Below are 23,542 nucleotides of genomic sequence, written 5' to 3'. Positions count from 1 at the left end.
AGGATCAGGAAAGCAATAGCCTGGGAAGACAGAAAGGCCCTAGATAATAACCACTCTACTTTGCACACCAAAAAGTAGACTGTGGTCCCCATTTTGTAAACATAGCTGTGGTCGTTAGAAATAGGTGTTGCAGTGGTAAAGAATCTGCCTGCCAACACAGGAGATGTAGGAGATAGATTCAGGTTTGATCCATGGGTCCGATATATCCCTTGAAGTAGGAAATGGCAACCTACTCCAGTATTCTTGCCTGGAGAATCCCATGGACCGAGGAGCCTGGCGGTCTACAGAGTCACAAAGAGTCAAACACAACTTGAGCACGCACACATCACCAAAGGAACTTGATCTAGAAGGACATGGGAAATAGTCTTATTACACTTAAATCCCCTACATACAAACAAGTTCTGCTCCTAGAACATTTTCCTAAGTCCAAACAAGTTAGCCTTGGTACCCAACTAACACAATCAGCTACTTAGCATCATTGATTATAATTGTAAACGTGCACTTGCCCAGAGTAATTAACCTATGATATAGGATGAGATGGTTGGATGGCATCACCAACTCAATGGACATGAGTTTGAGCAAATTCTGGGAGATGGTGAAGGACTGGGAAGTCTGGTGTGCAGAAGTCCATGGGGTCCCAAAGAGTCAGAGAAAACTTAGCAACTGAACAATTAACCTATGATATAAGTATATAATGGCACTGAGATGTTCGATTTCAATGGAAAAATCTATTGTTTTTCCAGTAGTTGAATCAAGTTGTTTTGATTCTACCTCACTATTTATCATTAGCTCATCCTCAATAATCATAAAAATGAGAGGAGAATATTTAAGGGAAACATAATTGTTTATAGGACATATTTTTTCAAGCTGGATAGCATGAAGTGGAAGTCACTCAGTTGTGTCCAACTCTTTGTGACCCCGTAGACTGTAGCCTGCCAGGCTCCTCTGTCCATGGGATTCTCCAGGCAAGAGTACTGGAGTGGGTTGCCATGCCCTTCTCCAGGCTGAATAGCATGAGTGGTCAACAATTTTTATTACTGGGCTATGTGGAATTGTCCAATTAGCCTAAGCCTAATTGATATGAATTGATAGCCTAAGCCTAGTGCATATCAATGATCATTGATCATTCTTATGTTCTCAATGTGCCCCCAAATAAATGCAAAAGGTGATTCTAATCCTGTCTTAAAAATAAAAGAGAGAGAGAGAGAAATGATACAATCTAAGACATAATCCTCTCCGAAGCATTTTTCTCAGGTTTATTTAAAATAGCAATTATCCCTCTCTCTCATGAAATCCAGATTGACAAAAACTAGTCTCTATAACTGTTTCAGAACATGTTTGCTATACACAGCAAGGGGCACTCACACTGTTACACATTAAGCTTGGTCTACTAAATATAATCAGTTTTTAACACTCTCACAGACAATAAGGGGACCACATCTGCAGTGGGCCAGTGAACTGATTGTCCATGAGTAAGGATTCTGGGATATGCAAAGGTAAGCAGCAAAAATTACTCCATTCAAAGTGAGGCTGGTGAGGTTGTATTGATGACTTTGTGTGTAAATCTAATCACTTTGACCTATCTCATAGCTAGTTTTATGACAGCAAAAGGTAAGCCGGAGCCTGGAGCCTGTCATGAACTAGTCCTATTGAGAATAAAAAACTCAAACCAAAAAGCAATACAATATTTTAGAAATTAGAGACCTTGTACTATGCCACTAACAGAAAGTGAAAGTGAAGCTGCTCAGTTGTGTCCGACTCTGCGACCCCGTGGACTGTAGCCTGCCAGGCTCCTCTGTCCATGGGATTCTCCAGGCAAGAGTACTGGAGTGGGTTGCCATCTCCTTCTCCAGGGGATCTTCCCGACACACAGATTGAACCCGGGTCTTCCACGCTGCAGGCAGACTCTTTATCACCTGAGCCACCAGGGAAGCCCCATGACACTAAAAGTGCTTTTTAAATAGGGAGATATGAACCAAAATTGCAAGATGGTCGCACACACTGTGAATACCAGGATGGCACTTCGTCATATACTCTAATCTTAAGAGAAGTCTGGACCCCAGAAACGTTACCTTCAGGCAGTTTGACATTTTAACTCAGCAAATTATAAAACCATTATGCCTGACATTTTCTGTGAGTGGGACAAGTTTCCAACTTGCTTCTGCTCCTGTGCAAGTAAGGATTCAAATGAACAGACATTTTAATAAGATGAGCAATGCTATCTGAGTGTATCATACACAGCGCCTTCCTTTCTTACCTCATAAAAGTGCTTTGTTATGGAAGCAGATTAACAGCTATCATAATTCTAATCCTCTCGGTTCCATTTAAATTCTAATCCTCTCAGTTCCATTTATTGAAGGCCCACCACACACCAGTTACTCTACTCGGTACCCCGCAGCTGTCATCACATATGATCCTCACAATAATCCTATGAGGTAGAAGAGGAAATGGAGGCTCAGAATGATAAACCAGCCTAAGGTCACAAACCAGAATACAATATTGCTGCCAAGAAAAGTCAAACACCTCCTGAATGCTTAGAAAAAGGGAGGAGAAAGATGATGGTTGAGGTGGTAGGTGAGCAGGAGAGGTGGTGGGTGAACAAATGGGACTTTTATTCTTATTTTCTATATCTACTTTTTTTTTTTTAACTGGGAAAATAGGGTTACTTTTATAATTAAACAGAAACTACTGAATTCCTTGATCTGATAAGACACTTGTATGGAAACTGCAAATCCCTTAAAAGCGAACACACAGCCTGCTCAAAGTAAATATTAGACAGAACTGAATAGGGTTAAAGTAATTTATTCTTCTTTCAAAACAGTGAAAGCTAAAACCAGAGAGCAATTAGCAAAGTATAAGTAATGTGATTGTATAATATGTATAAAGTACCATTAGATTACAATAAATGCACAGATACCCTTGTATAAAATATAGAAAAGGTATCTAGGGAGTATTTATCAATGTTCTAACATTAGAAAATGTCAATGATTCTCAGCTTCTGCTGCACAAGTATTTCTATGGAGTTTTTGTTTCTGTTTTAATGAAGAAAATTTGTCCCCATTCCAGATGACCTGAATCTAAATTTCTAAGGCAAAATCTAGGTATAAGTATTTTGAAAAATCTCCATAGATATTTGTTGAACAGACCAGTAACTGAGAACCCCTACTAAAATTGTTCCTTTAAAAAAATAACTCAGGGTCCTCCCCACCTACACCCTATAGTACTGCTGATTTTATTGGTATTTGAACTACAAAGAAAGGAACTGAAAATTAGAACTCAAATCTTTTTTTGTTCTTTGTATTTTGATGAAAATTTTTGTTTTGATGACTTTTGCTTAAGAAAATAGTGTGTTTGTTGTTCATTTAAAGTGAAGGCAAGATCATGTGAATTTTTTTTCATGTAAGGGTATGCAAATCTTTTTTATACCAAATATCTCAGTTGATAGAATATTAATTTTTTACACATTTTCCAAAACGTTTTAGTAAATGTTTACTGAGCATTTGTATACCAAAAACTTCTCAGCAATTCTGCTCCTAAACATATGTTCAACAGAAAACACTTATTTACCAAAAAGACATTGACTAGCCGAATAATAACAATTCATAGTAGCCCCAAACTAGATACTATCCAAAACACTCGTAACAACAGAATGAGTAAATTGTGGTCTTAACCTAGTAACAACAGGATGAGTAAGTCACACAATGACTGGCATAAATCAGTCAACAGCTACACCCAACAAGGATGAATCTCACAAAAAGATGTTGAATAAAAGTTGCCAGCAAAATAGTACATACTGCAATAATTCTACTAACATAAACTTTAATAATTGATAAAACTCATTTTGCTGTTAGAAGTGGACAGAGTGACTGAAAGGGAAAATAAAGGGGATCTCTTATATGCTGGAACTTTTCTGTTTCTCATCCTGAGTGCTGGACACCTGGGTATGTTCATTTAAGGAAAAATGCATCAAGCCACACACTTATAATATGCGAACTTTGCTGTAACATATTATATAACAATATAATAAAGGCAAAATAAAACTAAAATGTCCATGGCAAAAGAAACAGGAGGCATTAGGCAGTTTAAAATTTAAAAGCCAAGACATAATAAAATCCAAAATATATAGTCAAAGAAAATATGATGCAATAGATTAAGAAAAATGGAGACACAGATTAAGATTCCAACACCAGCATGGGCCTGTGAGATTAAACTTGGACATAACTCTTGACTTCTGAGGGGCATCTGTGTCATGGACTCTTACTTCACCTGTCTTGCAGATTTGCTCCCAGGACCATATAATATATACATAAAGCATAGTACTTGTCACATGGTTCTATAAGCATTTATTTCTCTTCCTTGGCTTTAGAATAAGACATGACTGTAAGTTTCAAAGACATCTGCTGGATGAATGGACAAAGAACCTGTGGTACATATATATACAATGGAATACACTACTCAGCCATAAAAAGGAACGCACTTGAGTCAGTTCTGATGAGGTGGATGACCCTAAAGCCTATTATACAGAGTGAAGTAAGTCAGAAAGAGAAAAACAAGTACCATATATTAACACATACATATGGAATCTGGAAAGATCGTACTGATAAACCTATTTGCAGGGTCGCAATGGAGACACATAGAGAAAGACTTTTGGACAAGGGCCAATAGGAGGAAGGAGAGGGTGAAATGAATGGAGAGAGTAGCATGGAAGCATATACACTACCATACATAAAACAGATAGCCAATGGGAATTTGCTGTATGACTTGGGGAAGCCAAACTGGGGCTCTGTAACAACCTAGAGGGGTGGGAAAGGGTGGGAGGTGGTTGGAAGGTTCAAGAGGGAGGGAATATATGTATACCTATGGCTGATTCTCCTGATGTACTCTGCATATAAGTTAAATAAGCAGGGTGACAATATACAGCCTTGACATACTCCTTTTCCTATTTGGAACCAGTCTGTTGTTCCACTTCCAGGTCTAACTGTTGCTTCCTGACCTGCATACAGGTTTCTTAAGAGGCAGGTCAGGTGGTCTGGGATTCCCATCTCTTTCAGAATTTTCCACAGTTTATTGTGATCCACACAGTCCAAGGCTTTGGCATAGTCAATAAAGCAGAAGTAGATGTTTTTCTGGAACTCTCTTGCTTTTTCCATGATCCAGTGGATGTAGGCAATTTGATCTCTGGTTCCTCTGCCTTTTCTAAAACCAGCTTGAACATCAGGAAGTTCACGGTTCACATATTGCTGAAGCCTGGCTTGGAGAATTTTGAGCATTACTTTACTAGCATGTGAGACTAGTGCAATTGTGAGGTAGTTTGAGCATTCTTTGGCATTGCCTTTCTTTGGGATTGGAATGAAAATTGACCTTTTCCAGTACTGTGGCCACTGCTGAGTTTTCCACATTTGCTGGCATATTGAGTGCAGCACTTTCACAGCATCATCTTCCAGGATTTGAAATAGCTCATCTGGAATTCCATCACCTCCACTAGCTTTGTTCGTAGTGATGCTTTCTAAGGCCCACTTGACTTCACATTCCAGGGTGTCTGGCTCTAGGTGAGTGATCACACCATCGTGATTATCTGGGTCGTGAAGATCTTTTTTGTACAGTTCTGTGTATTCTTGCCACCTCTTCTTAATATCTTCTGCTTCTGTTAGGTCCATACCGTTTCTGTCCTTTATCGAGCCCATCTTTGCATGAAATGTTCCCTTGATACCTCTAATTTTCTTGAAGAGATCTCTAGTCTTTCCCATTCTGTTGTTTTCCTCTATTTCTTTGCATTGATCACCAAGGAAGGCTTTCTTATCTCTCCTTGCTATTCTTTGGAACTCTGCATTCAGATGCTTATATCTTTCCTTTTCTCCTTTGCTTTTTGCTTCTGTTCTTTTCACAGCTATTTGTAAGGTCTCCTCAGACAGCCATTTTGCTTTTTTGCATTTCTTTTCCATGAGGATGCCTCAGATATGCAGATGACACCACCCTTATGGCAAAAAGTGAAAAGGAACTAAAAAGCCTCTTGATGAAAGTGAAAGAGGAGAGTGAAAAAGTTGGCTTGAAGCTCAACATTCAGAAAACGAAGATCATGGCATCTGGTCCCATCACTTCATGGCAAATAGATGGGGAAACAGTGGAAACAGTGTCAGACTTTATTCTTCTGGGCTCCAAAATCACTACAAATGGTGATTGCAGCCATGAAATTAAAAGATGCTTACTCCTTGGAAGGAAAGTTATGACCAACCTAGATAGCATATTCAAAAGCAGAGACATTAGTTTGCCAACAAAGGTCCAGCTAGTCAAAGCTGTGGTTTTTCCAGTGATCATGTATGGATGTGAAAGTTGGACTGTGAAGAAAGCTGAGCGATGAAGAATTGATGCTTTTGAACTGTGGTGTTGGAGAAGACTCTTGAGAGTCCCTTGGACTGCAAGGAGATCCAACCAGTCCATTCTAAAGGAGATCAGCCCTGGGATTTCTTTGGAAGGAATGATGCTAAAGCTGAAACTCCAGTCCTTTGGCCACCTCATGTGAAGAGCTGACTCATTGGAAAAGACTCTAATGCTGGGAGGGATTGGGGGCAGGAGGAGAAGGGGACCTCAGAGGATGAGATGGCTGGATGGCATCACCAACTTGATGGACATGAGTTTGGGTGAACTCCGGGAGTTGGTGATGGACAGGGAGGCGTGGCATGCTGCAATTCATGGGGTCACAAAGAGTCGGACACGATTGAGCAACTGAACTGAACTGATGGCTGATTCATGTTGATGTATGGCAGAAATCAAACCAATATTGTAAAGCAATTATCCTTCAATTAAAAATTTAAAAAGACATCTGCTGTTATACTTAAATGCAGGAAGAGTACATAACCAGTAGTCTAACTCAACATCAGTGTGGACAAGTGTACTACAAAGAATGTCCATGCCAAGATAGAATTAGACAATTCCAGGGGATTTTTGAATATTCCAACATTACATGCTTTTCTAGGGTGGGAAAACAAATGGTAGGTGGTGACTAAGCTACCAGACAGACAGATATGTGTATATATTGTGCTGCCTGAAAGAATATCGGCTGTGACAGAGTTTTTAACAACCAGGAGTTGTGATCCTGATTCAGCTGAGTGTCACTGTAATAAGTGTCACTGAACATTGAAGGAAGAAGTGATGATCAAACTCCAGGAGCCAAATTCCAATGCAGCAAGTGGAAAAAGAAGACTGTATATTAAAAGATTTTAAACTGCATGGCAATTGGCACTAGCATGTTTCCATTTAAATAAGGCAAGTTGGTATCAAATTTGGCAAGAGCTAGTGTATTGTTAGGCTTGGTGCATTGACTGGCCTCAGGAAGCATTACTATGAACACAGCTAGTTGGGATGATGGAATTCCAGGTGAGCTATTTGAAATCCTAAAAGATGATGCCATTAACATGCTGCACTCAATATGTCAGCAAATTGGGAAAACTCAGCAGTGGCCAGAGGACTGGAAAAGGTCAGTTTTCATTTCAATCCCAAAGAAGGGTAAAGCCAAAGAATGTTCAAACTGGACAACTGCATTCATTTTACACACTGCTGCTGCTAAGTCGCTTCAGTCGTGTCCAACTCTGTTCAACCCCATAGATGGCAGCCTACCAGGCTCCCTCGCCCCTGGGATTCTCCAGGCAAGAACACTGGAGTGGGTTGCCATTTCCTTCTCTAATGCATGAAAGTGAAAAGTGAAAGTGAAGTCACTCAGTCATGTTCAACTCTTAGCGACCTCATGGACTGCAGCCCACCAGGCTCCTCCGTCCATGGGATTTTCCAGGCAAGAGTACTAGAGTGGGGTGCCATGGCCTTCTCCACATTTTATACGCTAGCAAAGTGAAAAGATCAAGCCCAAAAGCATAAGACAGAAAGGGGAAACAGCCTCATTAACCTCATATTTCTACAGTCATACTCAACCTCAGAAGATGGGAAGAAAGTATATACAATGCCCTCCTACAGTAGCCAAAAACATGGAAGCACTGGAAATAAATATTCACTGATAAATGAATAAAGAAAATGTGATGTTCACATACAATGGAATATTATTCAGCTTTTAAAAAGAAGGAAATATTGCCATTTGTGACAGCATGAATTGCCACTGAGGCTTCCCCAGTGGCTCAGTGGTAAAGAATCTGCCTGCAAAGCAGAAGGTGAAGGAGGCCTCATGTTCAATCCCTAGGTTGGGAAGATGCCCTGGAGGAGGGCATGGAAATCCACTCCAGTATTCTTGCCTGAAGAATCCCATGGACAGAGGAGTCTGGCGGGCTACAGTCAGTCCATGGGGTCGCAAAAGTCAGACATGACTGAAGCAACTTAACGCACACATATAAATACACACATAATGTTCTCAAGGAAAGAAAATGTGACAAGAATTTTAGACTAAAGTGTAATGTTTTTGAACTATTAAACACTCAGGGAATACAGTTCCATGACTTGTTTTTTAAGAACCCACTAGAGAACAATCTTCAATCAACCAAGAGATAACTAGACAGCAATGGCAAAAATAGATGTTGGTAAGCATTCTCCCCAGCAAACTGTAGGACTAAGCCTGGAGCAGGTGTGAGGACTATGATCACAAAATGGATTTTATGTTATTGGGCCCCAGAATCATTTAGAAATGATATAATGAATACAATTGGAAAAGTCAGAAAGAAGGTAAGAATGTGAAAGAAGGTAAGAAAGAAGAATAAGCATGCTGATTTTCTCTTCCCTCATAGATATTATGTAAAGCTGATAAGTAAAGGTGCATGTTGTGCGTGCTAAGTCGCTTCAGTCATGTCTGACTCAGAGCAACCCTATGGACTGTAGCCCCCCAGGCTCCTCTGCCCGTCGGATTCTCCAAGCAAGAATACTGGAGGGGGTTGCCATGCCCTCCCTTCAGGGGGTCTTCCCAACCCAGGGATTGAGCCCACATCTCTTACATCTCCCAGGTACACATACACTTAAAGTAAGAAGAGCTATAAAGACCTTGTCCACAGGCACAGCTCTGCACAAGTCCTGTGTGTTACATTTTCACGGTGCATTTGTACGTGAAGTTATTTTCTCCAAATACATTACAGCCTTTGACTTTTCTTTATGGCAAATTATCTAGAGGAAAGCACTTGATCTTTGTAGAGAAATTATGTGGAACCAAGTTTCTAAAATGCACTTAAAATAAACATTGATGGAAATGGTAAAAGCAGAGAATCTCCAACTGAGGGATAAAGATACTCCAAGGAGAAGTCAGGGTTTTAAGTGGATAAGATTGTGGCTTCCAAAAACTGTTATATTTCTTAGGCCTTGAAAGTTAACAGACATATGAAAAGAAATTTTTCATAAGCAGCAATACTTCACAGACATTATATTCACAGATACCTTCATTAGAATAATTCTCTTTTATAGTGAGTCGTTTTATTAGAGCCCAACAGTGGTTCATAAAATGTGAAAATGTTCGAGCTGCCAATTTAAAGAACCCTGTGTTAGATGTGGGGAAAATATTAATAAATTGTTTGTAGAAATATAAGTTAGTATATTATTTTAGATAGGTATTTGGTAGTATCTTTGAAATTTAATATTTTCAATACTAAGACATGATTTAGCCTGTTTAACAAGAAGAGACCAGTCAAGTGAATCATAGTGTACCCTTCACTAGAATTCTATTGCCCAAATTTGTTAAAGTTATACATATAATTAAAGTTTTAGTAGATATATATATATATATATAATCTAGGCTTCCCAAATGGCTCAGTGGAAGAGAACCCACCTGCTAATGCAGGAGACACAGGAAACGTGGGTTTGGTCCCTGGATGAGGAAGATCTCCTGGAGGAGGAAATGACAACCCACTCCAGTGTTCTTGCCTGGGAAATTCCATGGGTAGGGGAACCTGGTGGCCTATATAGTCCATAGGGTCACAAAGAGTCGGAAATGACTGAAGTGACTTATAGCATGCCTTATCCTGGAAAACACAGTCCAGAGTAACTTGAGACAGAAAATAGAACAGAAAGAGTAACTGTATCTCAGTGGATAGCGTGGCCTTAGGAGAAGCTACATCGCGGTAACGTTCTTTCCCATTTCAGTAGTTTATGGGGCCCTACCAGATATTTTATAAAAGGCCCTGAGGAGTTTAACTGCCTGAATTATCAATATCAGGCGAAGAGAGGAAACAATAATTTGGCTTTAAAAAGTGACCTCATGAAGGTGAAAACTTGCCTTTTCTGCTACACTTCTGAGGAAGTCAATACTTCATCTTGACGGGCTATTGAACCCACTGGAACTGACGAACCCAGTGTACAATCCACTCATTTCATCCCATCAAAATCCAAGACTCCCTTTCTGCCACATGGCCACTCACCACAAAGAAGGGAGAGCTCCAATCTGGGTCAAGACCAAGGTCACGATTAGGACATAAGTGCTATTTAATAAAAGATACAGCCTTCATTGAGAGGAACAAAGAGGTTAAATAATCTATTCCAAGCAGTGAGCTCTGATTATTTGCCTTTTAGATCAGTGTATTTTTCTCTCACAGGCTGTTTTTCTCATAGCACTAGTTTGGGAAAATTGACCAAAAGTGTTTCTGTTTCTTGGAAAGTACCTCAACCGTCCATCTCCCCACCCCGACTGCCTTATCTAGAACTTGAGTGGAAGACAGAAGAATTGTCCAAGAGGCTGTTAGGCATGGCTCTGACCCAACAAATTAACCCTCACAACCCACAGGGTTTAGTCTGGCTCACTGCGTTCCCTAGTTATGAATAAGAAGTAAATTTGCCTGGAATATTCCTTCAGCACATACCATAGACAAATCAACTGGGTGTCTATGCCCACAGTTGAGACAAAATTTGGAATCATGCTCAAACATCTTTGAGATTCAACCAACAGATGTATGTAGAACTTTATGAAGGCAATTCTTTGAGACTAGCAAAAACACTGCCTCACAATAGCTTTCTTGTCTTTTTTTAAGAAAAAGGTTATCCTTTTGCTGTATAGTGAGCATCTAAGTAATAATATATTCATTTTTCCCAACTCTAGGATATGCCTGGCAATGGCAACCCACTCCAGTACTCTTGCCTGGAAAATCCCATGGACGGAGGAGCCTGGTAGGCTGCAGTCCATGGGGTCGCTGGGAGTCCGGCATGACTGAGCGATTTTACTTTCACTTTTCACTTTCATGCATTGGAGAGGGAAATGGCAACTCACTCCAGTGTTCTTGCCTGGAGAATCCCAGGGATGGAGGAGCCTGGTGGGCTGCCGTCTATGGGGTCGCACAGAGTCGGACATGATTAAAGTGACTTAGCAGCAAAGTAGATATATCAGGAAACAAACTTACACTTTTCAGACACTGACCAACTGGAGTACTATTTGCCTCTCCAGTGAGAATGTACCAAGTGGCCTCATGACCTGAAATATATGCCATGTCTCTTAAAGTACCTAAGTATGACTTGGGCACCAGAGCCAGTCTGATGGAATAAAAACACATAGCAAAAAAAAAGAAAAATGGATAAGCCAAGTATTACCTTCCACTAACAGTGGATAGTCATTGTTTTACTAGTCTGGGCAAGAAATCTTTATTTGACAAAGGGGTCCATTCCCTACAGTCCCCATGAAATAGTCAATCACTTTGCCCTCATCTCTCCCAACAGGTATGGGCAGGTACAGGTCCCAGACTGGCCACCAATTCAAGGGCTCCATTCCCCCAACCAGAAGAATCTGCCTGCAATGCAGAAGACCGGTTTGATCCCTTGGTTGGGAAGAGCCCCTAGAGAAGGGAACAGCTACCTACTCCAGTATTCTGGCCTGGAGAATTCCACGGACTGTATAGTCCAGGGGGTTGCAAAGAGTTGGACATAACTGAGCGACTCACTTTTCATTCCCCTAGCCACCATGACTGGTTTAGAGATGGGCATGTGACCCATGCAGGTCCAATCAGGGTCTTTCCTGCAGGTAATATAGGAATATTATAAAGTTAAATCATAAATTATGTAAATTCAGAACCACCAACAACCATCTTTCCCAGCTTCATGAAAGAAGTCAGGTGTAGCCCAAGAGAATCAGGTTAACTGAGAGGAAAATAGATTTCAGAGACAGAAATAGTCTGCATCTTTTTAGCCACTGGATCCAGCCATGCCTGAAGTATCAGTTCCATCCCTGGACTTTTCAATTACATAAGAATCTCCTTTGATGCTTCTTTGTCTTGGATTTCTCCCATTTACCAACAATAATCTTGAATAATACAACTGCCATGCTTAAAAGAGAAGCTATTTTTTTTAACATCTCACCTTGAAGCCAGTGTATCTCAGTCATCTTCAGAACATAAGATCATTCCTGGTTCTCTTCTTATGACCTTTAATTAGTTTAAATATTTTAAAATAATTTTGTTTATAAACCTAACACATACGTGCTTCAGAGAATTTATCAAATCCAAAGTAAACATAAACAAGAAAAAATGACTCTAACTCTTGACCTAGATGATTACTATGAATGCTTTCATGCATTTCCTTTTGGTCTAGGATCATGCATACGTGTTTTTTAAGGCTGAGGTCACACTCTATGGAATTTTTATCCTGCTCTTATTTGACACATGAATAACTTCCCACGTAATGAAATGCTCTTCAACTATATGACTCTTAAAGCTAAATGCTCTTTCCTTTGCCTTCTCTCCTCCCTGAAATATCTCCTTCCCTTGGCTTCTAAGACTAAGGGAAGAGAATATTTCTGTTTTTCCTCCTTCCTCACCATGCCTACACCCTAGCTTCCCTGACTGGTTCTTACTCACCTCTAAACATTGAGGTATCCCTGGATTCAGCTGTCCAACTGCTTCTTTGTCTGCTCAGATGTTTGGAAAATCTCACCCTATTTCATGTCTTTCAACATCATCCATACACTGACAATTTCCTAATTTACATTGTAGCCTTGTATATCTGGACCCTTGTATACAGCATAGTCACTTGTTGGTCACAAGACATCTTAAGTTTAACACGTCCAAAACTGATTTGATATTCACCCAAAACTTGCTCTCCCTTGAGGCACTTCAATGAAGGGCAATTCCATCCTTCCAGCTATCCAGATCTAAAAAACCTAGTAACCTCTCTTTCTCATATGCCATATCCTATCTATCCATCAACAAGTACTCTTGACACTGTCATCAAAATATACACAGAATCTGACCATTTCTCACAAACCCATTACTACTACCCTAGTCCAAGCCGCCATCCTCTCACGTGAAATGGACATCCTGCTTCCCTCCTACCCACTACCTAGCCCTCACCTTATTCTGTTCCCAAAGCAGCCAGAGTGATCAATTTAAATGTATCTAAGAGCATGGCATACTCCCACCCACATCAAATGGCTTCCCATGTCACTAAAGGATGAGCCAAATCCTTTCTCTGGCCTGTGTAAGGTTCTCCACAGAACTCCCAGCCCACTCATGCTATTCTAGCCACACCGGCCTCCTTGTTTTTTCTCACCCATCCCAGGCTTGCCCCAGCACCTCAAGGTCTTCACTTGGAGAAAAACTTGCTAAACATTCTTCACCCACTCCCCATATATATGCCCGAATCATTCTATTTCAAGTCATTGATCAAATACAAGCTTCCCATAAAGCCTTCTCTGACCACCTACCATTACAAATCTACTCCAGTCCCTATCCCAGGCTTTATTTTCTTCTAACACCTATCACTTGTAGACATTATGTAACTTACTATTTATATCCTTCCACCTCACACTCTCAGGACAAAATCCACTCACCACATCGTTCTTGTATACTTTAACATTTTCAGTGAAACTGTTCTTATTTCTTAGTAAGGTCACCAACCAACCTGTGTTGCCAAAATCAATGGATTCCTCAATGCTTTCATCTAAACAGGCATCTCAAGATGGTACACTTCTCAGTTGGCCTCTTTTTTTTTTTCATTTTTATTTTATATACGAGTAGAGTTAAGAGTTGGCCTTTTTCTTTTTCTTGAGACACTTTCCTCTGTTGGATTCTATGACATGGGACTCTCCTGCTTGTCTTGCTGCTGCTACTGCTGCTAAGTCGCTTCAGTCGTGTCCGACTCTGTGCAACCCCATAGACGGCACCCCACCAGGCTCCCCCATCCTTGGGATTCTCCAGGCAAGAACACTGGAGTTGCCATTTCCTTCTCCAATGCATGAAAGTGAAAAGTGAAAGTGAAGTTGTTCAGTCATGCCCGACTCTTAGCGACCCCATGGACTGCAGCCTACCAGGCTCCTCCATCCATGGGATTTTCCAGGCAAGAACACTGGAGTGAGTTGCCACTCCGCCTTTTCCACCTGCTCGTCTTACCACTTCTCAAAGGGGTTTTTTTGTTTGCTTGAATCCTTCAAACCCTTAAGATTTAGAGTATAAATGTTGGCATGCTTGGTCCAAGGCTTCTGTTCTTCTCTGTCATAACCTTTGCTCTTTAAAGTACTGTGATGTGGGTTGAGTAATGATCCCCAAAGATGCCCATGTCTCAGTCCTCCAAACCTGTAACTATGGTACCTTAAAATGGTAAGCACAACTTCACAGGTGTGTTTCAGGCTAAGGGCCTTGAGATGGGGAGAGTAGTCTGCATTTGTCTAGGTGAGCCCAATCTAATCATACAAACCCTTAAACATGGAGACTCTTTCTCAGCTTCAGAGAACCAGGGTGGTGACAGCATGAGAAGAAATCACCTTCTAGCCTCTAGCTTTAAAGATGGAAGAAGGGGCTACAGAAGCCAAGGAGCACAGATGTCCTCTAGAAACTGGAAAATAAGATTAGATCTAAGCTCCCCTAGACTCTCCAACAAAAATGCAGCCCTCTTGACTGTCCCTCTACACCTCCCTGACTGGAGTAATCCAGGGCTCAGCCCTCAGACCTCTCTGCTTTCATAATCCCATTCACTCTCTGGCCGATCTCACCAAGCTTCAGACTTCAGGTACCATCAACATATCACGGACAGCCAAGCTTATACCTCAACTCCATACTTATGCTTACCACCACCAAAAACTCCTTAAGCAAATGAATTAAGGCAGAAATACTGTCCATCTTCACAGTACTAGCTCCTCAAACTGTCTGACACAGCACTTACTTTTTATCTGTGAAATTAATGAGTATTATTAAAACTAGACACCCGTGTTGGCAAACTGAAAAGACAGACGACAGGGTCATTAGCTCATTTCAAGTAGTGGTTTCTTTTCACACATGCCAGTGGCATTAACAGAAGGCAACACAGGACCCTGCTTTCCAAGCGTGCAGTGGTCAGGGGGCCTGGCTTGTTCCAAACCTCAAAACTGGAACATCCAAAGGAAATGATGGACTGATTACACACCACTTGGGAAATCTGTGAATATTTTTTTTCTTCTCATTCTTAGACGATTAGTAAGATTTGAGTAATAGAAATCTCAGGGGCATATTCTGAAGAAAGAACATGGAATAAATAAATTCTATGCTGCCAATTCAGCACAAAATCAGATACAACTAAGTGGAGGTTAAAGCGGCCGCTGTCTTTAAAAATAAAGCATAAAAGGACAGACAAAAGAAGGAGCTAGTTAGTCTATGCTTCTTTGAATAAAAATGAGTGACTACCCCAGACATCCCGGCCATTTAAGTTTCCCAGATTGCAATCTACTAAAAAGAAAAAAATCAGTATACTTGCACAGCAATATGAATGACTCTTACAGTCATGCTATTAAGCAAAATAAGACAGACGCCAAATGAGCACGTACTACATGCTTCCATTTAAATGAAGGTCCAAAAAAGGGAAGTTGCACCATGGTGGGAACGGTAGAGATCTTGATTTGAGTAACGGTTACATGAAGGTATATATTTATCAAAATGCATTAAACCATTTCAGATCTTAACAATTGAATGAACGCAAAATATAATGTGATTTAAACACATAGAGGTTTCCTGCAGTGAGTACTCTGGGGGCTGGAAGGGGAGTGGGAAAAACAGAAAACAAATGCCTTCACAGCAGGATCTCTCAGAGCCCTTAACACGCTTCTGTGCACTGCTCAGTGGTAAAGAATTTGCCTGCAATGTGGGAGACCCAGGTTCAATCCCTGGGTCAGGAAGATTCCCTGGAGGAGAAAAGGGCAACCCACTCCAGTATCCCTGCCTGGAGAATCCCATGGACAGAGGAGCCTTGTGGGCTACAGTCCATGGACTTGCAAAGAGTCAGACCCAACTGAAGCGACTTAGCACGTGCACTGTAAAGTCCTAAGATGAGGCTACAGGATACTGCATGTTCCAGACTCAACTGCTCAAAGAACTTTATTTTTTCTTACATATATTAACATTTATAAGGCATGAATATTTCAGAACCCAGTAACTTTAGCCTGGAAAAATTCACACAAGGGCCATGAATACAATGTCAGTCATTGAAAACATAAAAATCAACGTTTTTTAGTGAATCCCCCAGAATAAACTAGTTGCAAAACGCACACTTAGAGAAAGTCCAATTAAGTACTGGAGTACCTCTGCCCAAAATAATAAATTTCATTTTTATATTAGTGACCTCCCAATTCCTTCTGGCAATAATTAGACAGTAAACCCTATCTCTACTACCTAAGTGACAGTGAAAGTGAAGTCCCTCAGTCGTGTCCGACTCTTTGCGACCCCATGGACTGTAGCCTATCAGGCTCCTCTGTCCATGGGATTTTCCAGGCAAGAGTGCTGGAGTGGATTGCCATTTCCTTCTCCAGGGGATCTTGCCGACCCAGGAATTAAACCCAGGTCTCCCGCATTGCAGGCAGACGCTTTACCGTCTGTATCTATTGAAGAACTCCAAGTTAGTAGCAAGAAAGCACTCATCCATATAGTCAATAATTATCTTTCTGTCTCTGTAAAACATGCAAGTCTTCCTTAAGTGGCATAAAGGCGCTGAAACGCAAGTTTAAAATTGGAAGTCTTAGCTTGGGCTCCTCAGGAACCCTTGTGTGTAGATTCACTAGGGAAAGCTCCAGACCAACAGCTGTAGGGAAGCAGGGCCAGACAGGGGGAGGACTTTAACTGTGATGTAACCACCACAAAGGTGGGGCACTCTGGAAGAGGGGAGGGATCAGCTGAGAGCCGACAGCTGCCAACACTTCCGGCAGCAGATAGAGTGAGAGCCTTAGCCCTGAAGGGAGAAATGAGTCCCACCACAGTGTCCACAACAGCAGTCAGGGCACACCCTTTTCACCAGGCCCAAAGGGGTGTCTGATCTGCAAGAAACCATCCTGACCAAGTCTAATTCTCACGCTATTAATAAACAAGCTCTATTTAAGTACCAGGAGCCAAGGATTGAGATTTTGCCCATATTGTTTGGTCCTTAAAAGATTTCATGAAACTGCAATAAAAACTACAAATTATCTCAGATGGTTACTAATAGAATTCCCTCATAATATAAACTATATATCAAGAAACTCACACGACTACCTTTACCATGACTGGAAGCCCAGCTTTTTTCAGGTAGAATAATGGTCTGAGAACATGAGCTTTAAGACTGATAACACAGCACTCAATATAACAAGATTTAGCATCAAAAAGCTTTAGAGTCACTTTCCAACACTAAAGTGTTTCTTTTTTTAATATATTCTCCTTTGCCTTTCTTTTCATTTGTGATTTTCAAAGTGATTCAATTTTATACTTTAATTTTTAAATTGATATATAATTGACTTACAATGTTGTGTTAGTTTCTGGTGTACAGCAAAGTGATTCAGTTATATATAGACACATATGCATACATATACATATATACATACATATATAATATATACATATGTATGTATGTAAATATATATTCTCTTTCATATTATTTTCCATCATGGTTTATTATATGATATTAAATATAGTTCCTTATGCTACACAGTAGGACCTTGTTGCTTCCTTTGCCTTTTATAAATAAAATTAATTTAGTATCCCGTTGGATAAAACAATGAAAAAGGAGTTAGAATTTTCTCCCTGAATCAGTTCATTTATTCCTTAACAATGCATCTACCAAGGACATCCCATTAGGGGACATTATGTTTGGTACTGAAGGTACAGAGATGAATAAGAAGCTCACCATCTAATAAAGACGACAGACATGTGAACAAGTGACTATAAATCATTCATTCATTCCACAAATACATCTAAGAACCAACTATATATACCATGAATAATAAAAACATAGTCTTTGCCCTTCCAGCGCTTGCATGCAATGTGAGACACATTCAAATAGAAGGTGTTGTAGTCTCTGCCTCCATGGAAAAAATGCCATGGAAAGCTTTCTAACAGTAAGCTAAACAACAATAGTAACAACAGCAACTAACCTTCACTGAGGGTGTAAAATGTTCCAGGCAAATACACGAATCTTAACCCTCAAATCAATCCTCGGAGGTAGGTGTTATTATTACGTCCTATTTACAGATGAGGAAGTCACAGCACAGAGAGGTTAGTAACTTCACCCACATCACACAGGCGGTAACGGTTGGCCTGGGATTCAGAGGACATAACATTGGAACTGAGCCTTGAAAGCTGAGTAGCAATTTGCGAAATGGACACAAAAGTGGTGGGGGAGTATTCCAGACACGGTGAACTAGAGTAAAAATGCTTAAAAATCATCAGAAATTGACAAATTCATCTGCATGTAGGCTGCTGGTGGGAGGTGAACAAAAGACCCAGCCTGAAAAGTGGGAGCAGTGGGGGATGGACAAAGACAGGAGCCACGTGCCCTACGGAGACGGAAGGAATGTTGGCACAAAGTAATATCAGTAAGAATACTAATAAGAATTAAAAACATAGGCTAAACATTTCTACTCCTTATCACATTTTAGTTTTACTAAATGAAAATGAAGCAGCTTGACTGTCTGGGGTTCTACTCCTTGTGAGTAACAGAGCTGTGGTTCAAACCTGGGGAACTCTGATTCAAAAGCCCATGCTCTCTCCATAGCTGGCTCTACAATATGTGGCAATCACCCCCCACCCCACCCCATCCCTACAAGGGAAGCAGAGGAGTCGGAGGAAGACAGGGAGGCAGAGAGGGGTGGATTCCTGCTCCAGCCCAGGAGACAATGAAAAAGTGAAAGTGTTCATTGCTCAGTCCTGTCTGACTGTCTGAGACCCCACAGACTGTGGCCCGCCAGGCTCCGCTGTCCATGGGATTCTCCAGGCAAGAATACTGGAGTGGGTTGCCATTTCCTTCTCCAGGGACTCTTCCCCACCCAAGTATCGAACCCCAGTCTCCCGCATTGCAGGCAGACTCTTTACTGTCTGAGCCACCAGGGAAGCCCAGGAGAATATGATACAGCCTTTAATCAAAGAAGTGAGGGTTGTAGGCTGGAGAAGAGATTTGAGAAATGTGTACACAGAGGTGGCCCTGGAGACTTCTTAAGATCAGGCAGTGAAAAGGAGGGAAGAGATGTGGAAAATAGCCAGCTGTCTGAGAGACAGTGATTCTTTAACCAAGTGGAAGGATGGAAATAAGCAGGAAAAGGTGGGGGCAGAATGGGAGAGGGGAGATTAAGATGCTCAGGCCAACATCTCCCAAGCTAGAGATAAAAGGGCCTGCTGGACAACTAAATATCTGAGGCAAAGCCACCGTGAAGGTACAGTTTTGGCCAAAAACATGAAGGAATGAGAGAGGAGGTGTATTTGGCTAAGAAAAACGTAAAGAATAAAAAGATGAACAGAAACCTAGAAAACCTCAACTATTCAGGAAAGAATCCATTTTCCCATCTGTAAAACTAAGATACATAGACAGAGATTCCTGACATATCTGCCTTCTTTAAAAATCTGAGAAGGGGCTTTCTTACAAGTAAAGGTGATTCGTTAGTGTTATCTCTGGAAAAACTTATTCTCTTCCCTGTGTGAGGTATTGGATTACTTCTAGGGGGTATATTTCTGCTGAAGAAAATAAGCTAGTTGAATGGTGTGTTTAAAAATTTGAAGAAAAAAAAATAGTACTAAGAGCTTCTCAGCGTTATTACCAAAAATCTGCTAGCCATTCTGAGCCCAAATCACGGATGTCAGTAATGCCACTTCAGGAATAAGCTCTCTGCCTGGAAACACCAGCGCTCCGAGGAAATACCATTCTCCGCCTTTATTTACATTCTCTCTTCACCCTTCACCCTAAACAGTATTACAGTGAGGCTTACCTGCCTTAGGAATCTGTACCAAAGGCGATTTCTCCCGTTTCTCTCTTTAAAATTAAAAAAAAAAAAAAAGAAGAAAAAGAAAACTTCCCACTGTTAATATGTAGCAAATGGGGGGAAAAAAAAAAACAGCCCTTCTGGTCCGCCCTCCCTGACTGTTGCTACCTTGCAGTTTATGACATAGACAGAGGGAGGGCTGCCGGAGTGAACCAGGCGGCGGTGGGGAGCAAGTCCCTTGCCGGGGAAGCGGGAGTCCCTGGAGCGAGCGGCTCTGCCCACTGGTAGCCCGCGACGCGGTCCGCTCGGCTCCGAGTGGGGCCGGGGACCATGTCTCCGCGCGCCCGGCCCGGCGAGCCCCGCGGAAGGGAGGGAGCACCCAGCCGGGCGGGGGCAGAGGGAGCCGCCGCGGACCTGGCAACGCTGGCACTGGCTCGACTCTCCCAGACAGTTTTGAAGTCAGCAAAACAGAAATCGAATTACTATGATGCTGGCAGTGGCCGCTCAGGGAGAAGGGGCTCTCTCTGCCGGCTTGATCACCAGGAGAGATGCAGAGAGTCACAGATGAGCCAAGCGTGTCTCCCGGGCGGACCCTGAGGACCCGTGTAAGTTGCCGTGTTCTCCGGCTTGCTGTATTTTACGGTTGTGTCGTTTTCTTTCTTTCTTTCAAGCCTTTCTGGCTTGAAAGGCTGCTTGGCCGCCATGGAATTGTTTCGATGAGAATTCCCAGTGTGGAAAGTTGATGATCCTTAAGACTTTTTTTTTTTTTCTTTCCCTTTTCTTTGATTAACTAAGCCACAGAATACAAGCTGAAATTCCTGAAGGCAGCCGGGGCAATGCAACCCAAGACTGACAACTATAACCCGAAGTACCACTATACTTACTATGGGGTTAACCCTGGATGTGTTTTTAATAGCCTGCCGGTACTGTAGGCTGCCTGAAGCCCCACTGTTTGGGATCGAATGCTATGTTAATGCTGCTGTGGCTAAACTAGTATGATCAGTGTAACCAATGGAATGAGATAGAGCTAAATGACAGTCCTGGTAGTTAACAAAACTTTTCTCTTTTTTTTGGCCAGGATCACATTTTTCTCCCTGACTCCTCAAAACTGAGCAACCTCTCTCTTAAAAGTTCATGCTGCTTTTTTGATCTTACTTTGGAGAGAAAAAAGAAAAGAAGCTAGACAGAGGATTCTTCTGAAATTGTGAAGGAAAGCACTATAAAGAAGCCACCGCAGTTCTTTAGCTACTATTGTAATAATGGAAGAAGAAAAGCCAACTGATGGAGCCCAGCACATACGCCAGCCTCATTGTGACAGAGCTTGGGGACATAAAGCTGAATGGTGACCAGAGCCTGTAACCGGTAAGGTTTTTCTTACACTTCATCTGCTACAAGTTCCGGCTTAGAAATGGATATTCTCTGTGAAGAAAACACTTCTTTGAGCTCAACTACGAACTCCTTAATGCAATTACATGCTGACACAAGGCTCTACAGTACTGACTTTAACTCCGGAGAAGGTAACACTTCGAATGCATTTAACTGGACCGTGGACTCAGAAAATCGAACCAACCTTTCCTGTGAGGGCTGTCTCTCACCACCCTGCTTCTCCTTACTTCATCTCCAGGAAAAGAACTGGTCTGCTCTGTTGACAGCGGTAGTGATTATACTAACCATTGCCGGAAACATACTCGTCATCATGGCAGTGTCCCTAGAGAAAAAGCTGCAGAATGCCACCAACTATTTCCTGATGTCACTCGCCATAGCTGATATGCTGCTGGGTTTCCTGGTCATGCCCGTGTCCACGTTAACCATCCTCTATGGTGAGTGGCATTTGCTTCCTAGCTGTACCCACATGGGTAACAAAACGCGTGCATGTCATTAGCAGATGAGTCCGGGCTCAGGGGACCAACTAAGCGTAAGGCTTTGTTTATGGAGGAGGGGCTACCATGTTACACTACTTAAATTTTAAAATGAGATCACATTTTAAAAGATCAGACAACCTGTACACTGTGATCATTGGAGAGTTTTGTGCTTTGAAACATATACAGTTTACGTAGGGAGATAAAGCATTGTGCTTAAAAGCACATATGTTTTACTCCTGTATTCTTGCCTGGAGAATCCCAGGGATGGGGTAGCACAGAATCAGATACAACTGAAGCAACTTAGCAGTAGCAGTAGCAGCAGCAAGACAGTCCTAGAGCAAGAGCATCTGTCATATCTGAATCCATTTGGCTTTCAAGCCTTTATATTCCCAACCAAATATCCCAGCCTTCAAGACAGGCCAGTTTGATCTTGGTCACACTGCTTTCAGCACTTCTAATGGAGTGGTAAAACCTTCCCAGTTCCCTTGGAATATTTACAGAGAGAACATTCGTGGTGCAGTGGGTTCAATGTTAAAATATGCAGCGTCTCCATTAGAATAAATGACTTACACCAGTTTTAATTGTTCCCTGCCTGAAGCAGCATTAATTTGGAGGTGTGCCTTTGAATTCTACCCCTCAGCTCTTTAAAAATGCATATGAATAAACTCCTCCCGAATTGTTTGGAGGAGGGTGGGAAACAGGGGAAGAGATTCATCTTGCTTCTTCTCAGTGGAGTTTGAAAGAGTCAAACCTCTCAGCAAGTCAGCAAACACTGGGACGACTTCAGCGGGAAGCAGAATGTGATATTCTTTCCAGATTATGAGTAATACAGCCAGATTCCTCCCTTTATAAGTGGAAGAGGAGGGGAGAATATTGAGAGTGCTGACTCAGGCACACCAGCCGGTCACCCAGAGCTAGAAACAGGTTATGGGCATTGTTAGAAGGGATTTTTCTGGCTATGTCTTAAGAGCTAAAATATGTGTATCAATCCATCCCCAAGGAGTATGGAGGAGGAAGGAGGTGAGCAAGGGAGCGTGGGCATCGGGTTTGCACAGGGTCCACAGCGCTCCTTGCAAGGCCAGCCCCCGCTTGACGACTCAAAATGTCACACCAGGATGATCTGATTAAATTCGCTTGTCATTTCCCAGACATCCGGGAGAGGTTCCCGCTTCCTAAAACCCTGCCACGTGGAAGGCAAACTCCAGGAGTGGGAGATGACTCCCAGAGGGCCCATCTGGGAACCCAAGCCTGAGTGAGAGGCGGGGAAGGGTAGGTACTCCGGAGCGGCGAGTAGGGCTGGCAGCAGTCAGCCAGGTTAGCAAGTCGAGTCCAGCCGGGCGCCGCCGGCTCGGGGTGCAACGGCGCCCCCTGGTGGCCACGGCTCTGTGCGCAGTTGATTCCCATCGAGAGACGTGCCTCTCCTTTGGCTGGTCCCCAGACTCCACAGAAATGCCCCCTCCTTATCCCCACCACTAGAGAAAGCAATGGCAACCCACTCCAGTACTCTTGCCTGGAAAATCCCATGGACGGAGGAGCCTGGTGGGCTGCAGTCCATGGGGTCGCTGAGAGTCGGACACGACTGAGCGACTTTACTTTTCACTTT

At 42.1% G+C, this 23,542-nt stretch overlaps 1 protein-coding gene and 1 long non-coding RNA gene across 3 annotated transcripts in view; one reads left to right on the top strand and one right to left on the bottom strand.

The window, feature by feature from the left end:
• The window catches only part of LOC139186180 (uncharacterized), a 201,328-nt gene extending 181,120 nt beyond the window's left edge, over nucleotides 1-20,208 (bottom strand). The window contains exon 1 of the long non-coding RNA XR_011569681.1: nucleotides 20,084-20,208. This is a non-coding gene — a long non-coding RNA (uncharacterized lncRNA). The remainder of the gene's footprint in view (nucleotides 1-20,083) is intronic.
• A 231-nt stretch (nucleotides 20,209-20,439) lies between these two features.
• HTR2A (5-hydroxytryptamine receptor 2A) overlaps nucleotides 20,440-23,542 on the top strand; it is a 66,858-nt gene continuing 63,755 nt past the window's right edge. The window contains exons 1-2 of one of the 2 annotated variants that reach the window (XM_019971259.2): nucleotides 20,440-20,682; nucleotides 21,156-21,897. In XM_019971259.2, the coding sequence (XP_019826818.1) occupies nucleotides 21,486-21,897 (412 nt within the window). In that variant the 5' untranslated portion in view covers nucleotides 20,440-20,682; nucleotides 21,156-21,485. Of the gene's footprint in view, nucleotides 20,683-21,155; nucleotides 21,898-23,087; nucleotides 23,209-23,542 lie in introns of those variants that run through there. The other variant, XM_070800081.1, reaches the window with a different exon arrangement.

This window comes from Bos indicus, chromosome 12 (assembly GCF_029378745.1).
Source record: "Bos indicus isolate NIAB-ARS_2022 breed Sahiwal x Tharparkar chromosome 12, NIAB-ARS_B.indTharparkar_mat_pri_1.0, whole genome shotgun sequence".
Lineage (NCBI taxonomy): Eukaryota > Metazoa > Chordata > Mammalia > Artiodactyla > Bovidae > Bos > Bos indicus.
The sequence above is the reverse complement of the archived record's forward strand: the minus strand, read 5'-3'. Positions and strand labels throughout refer to the sequence as shown.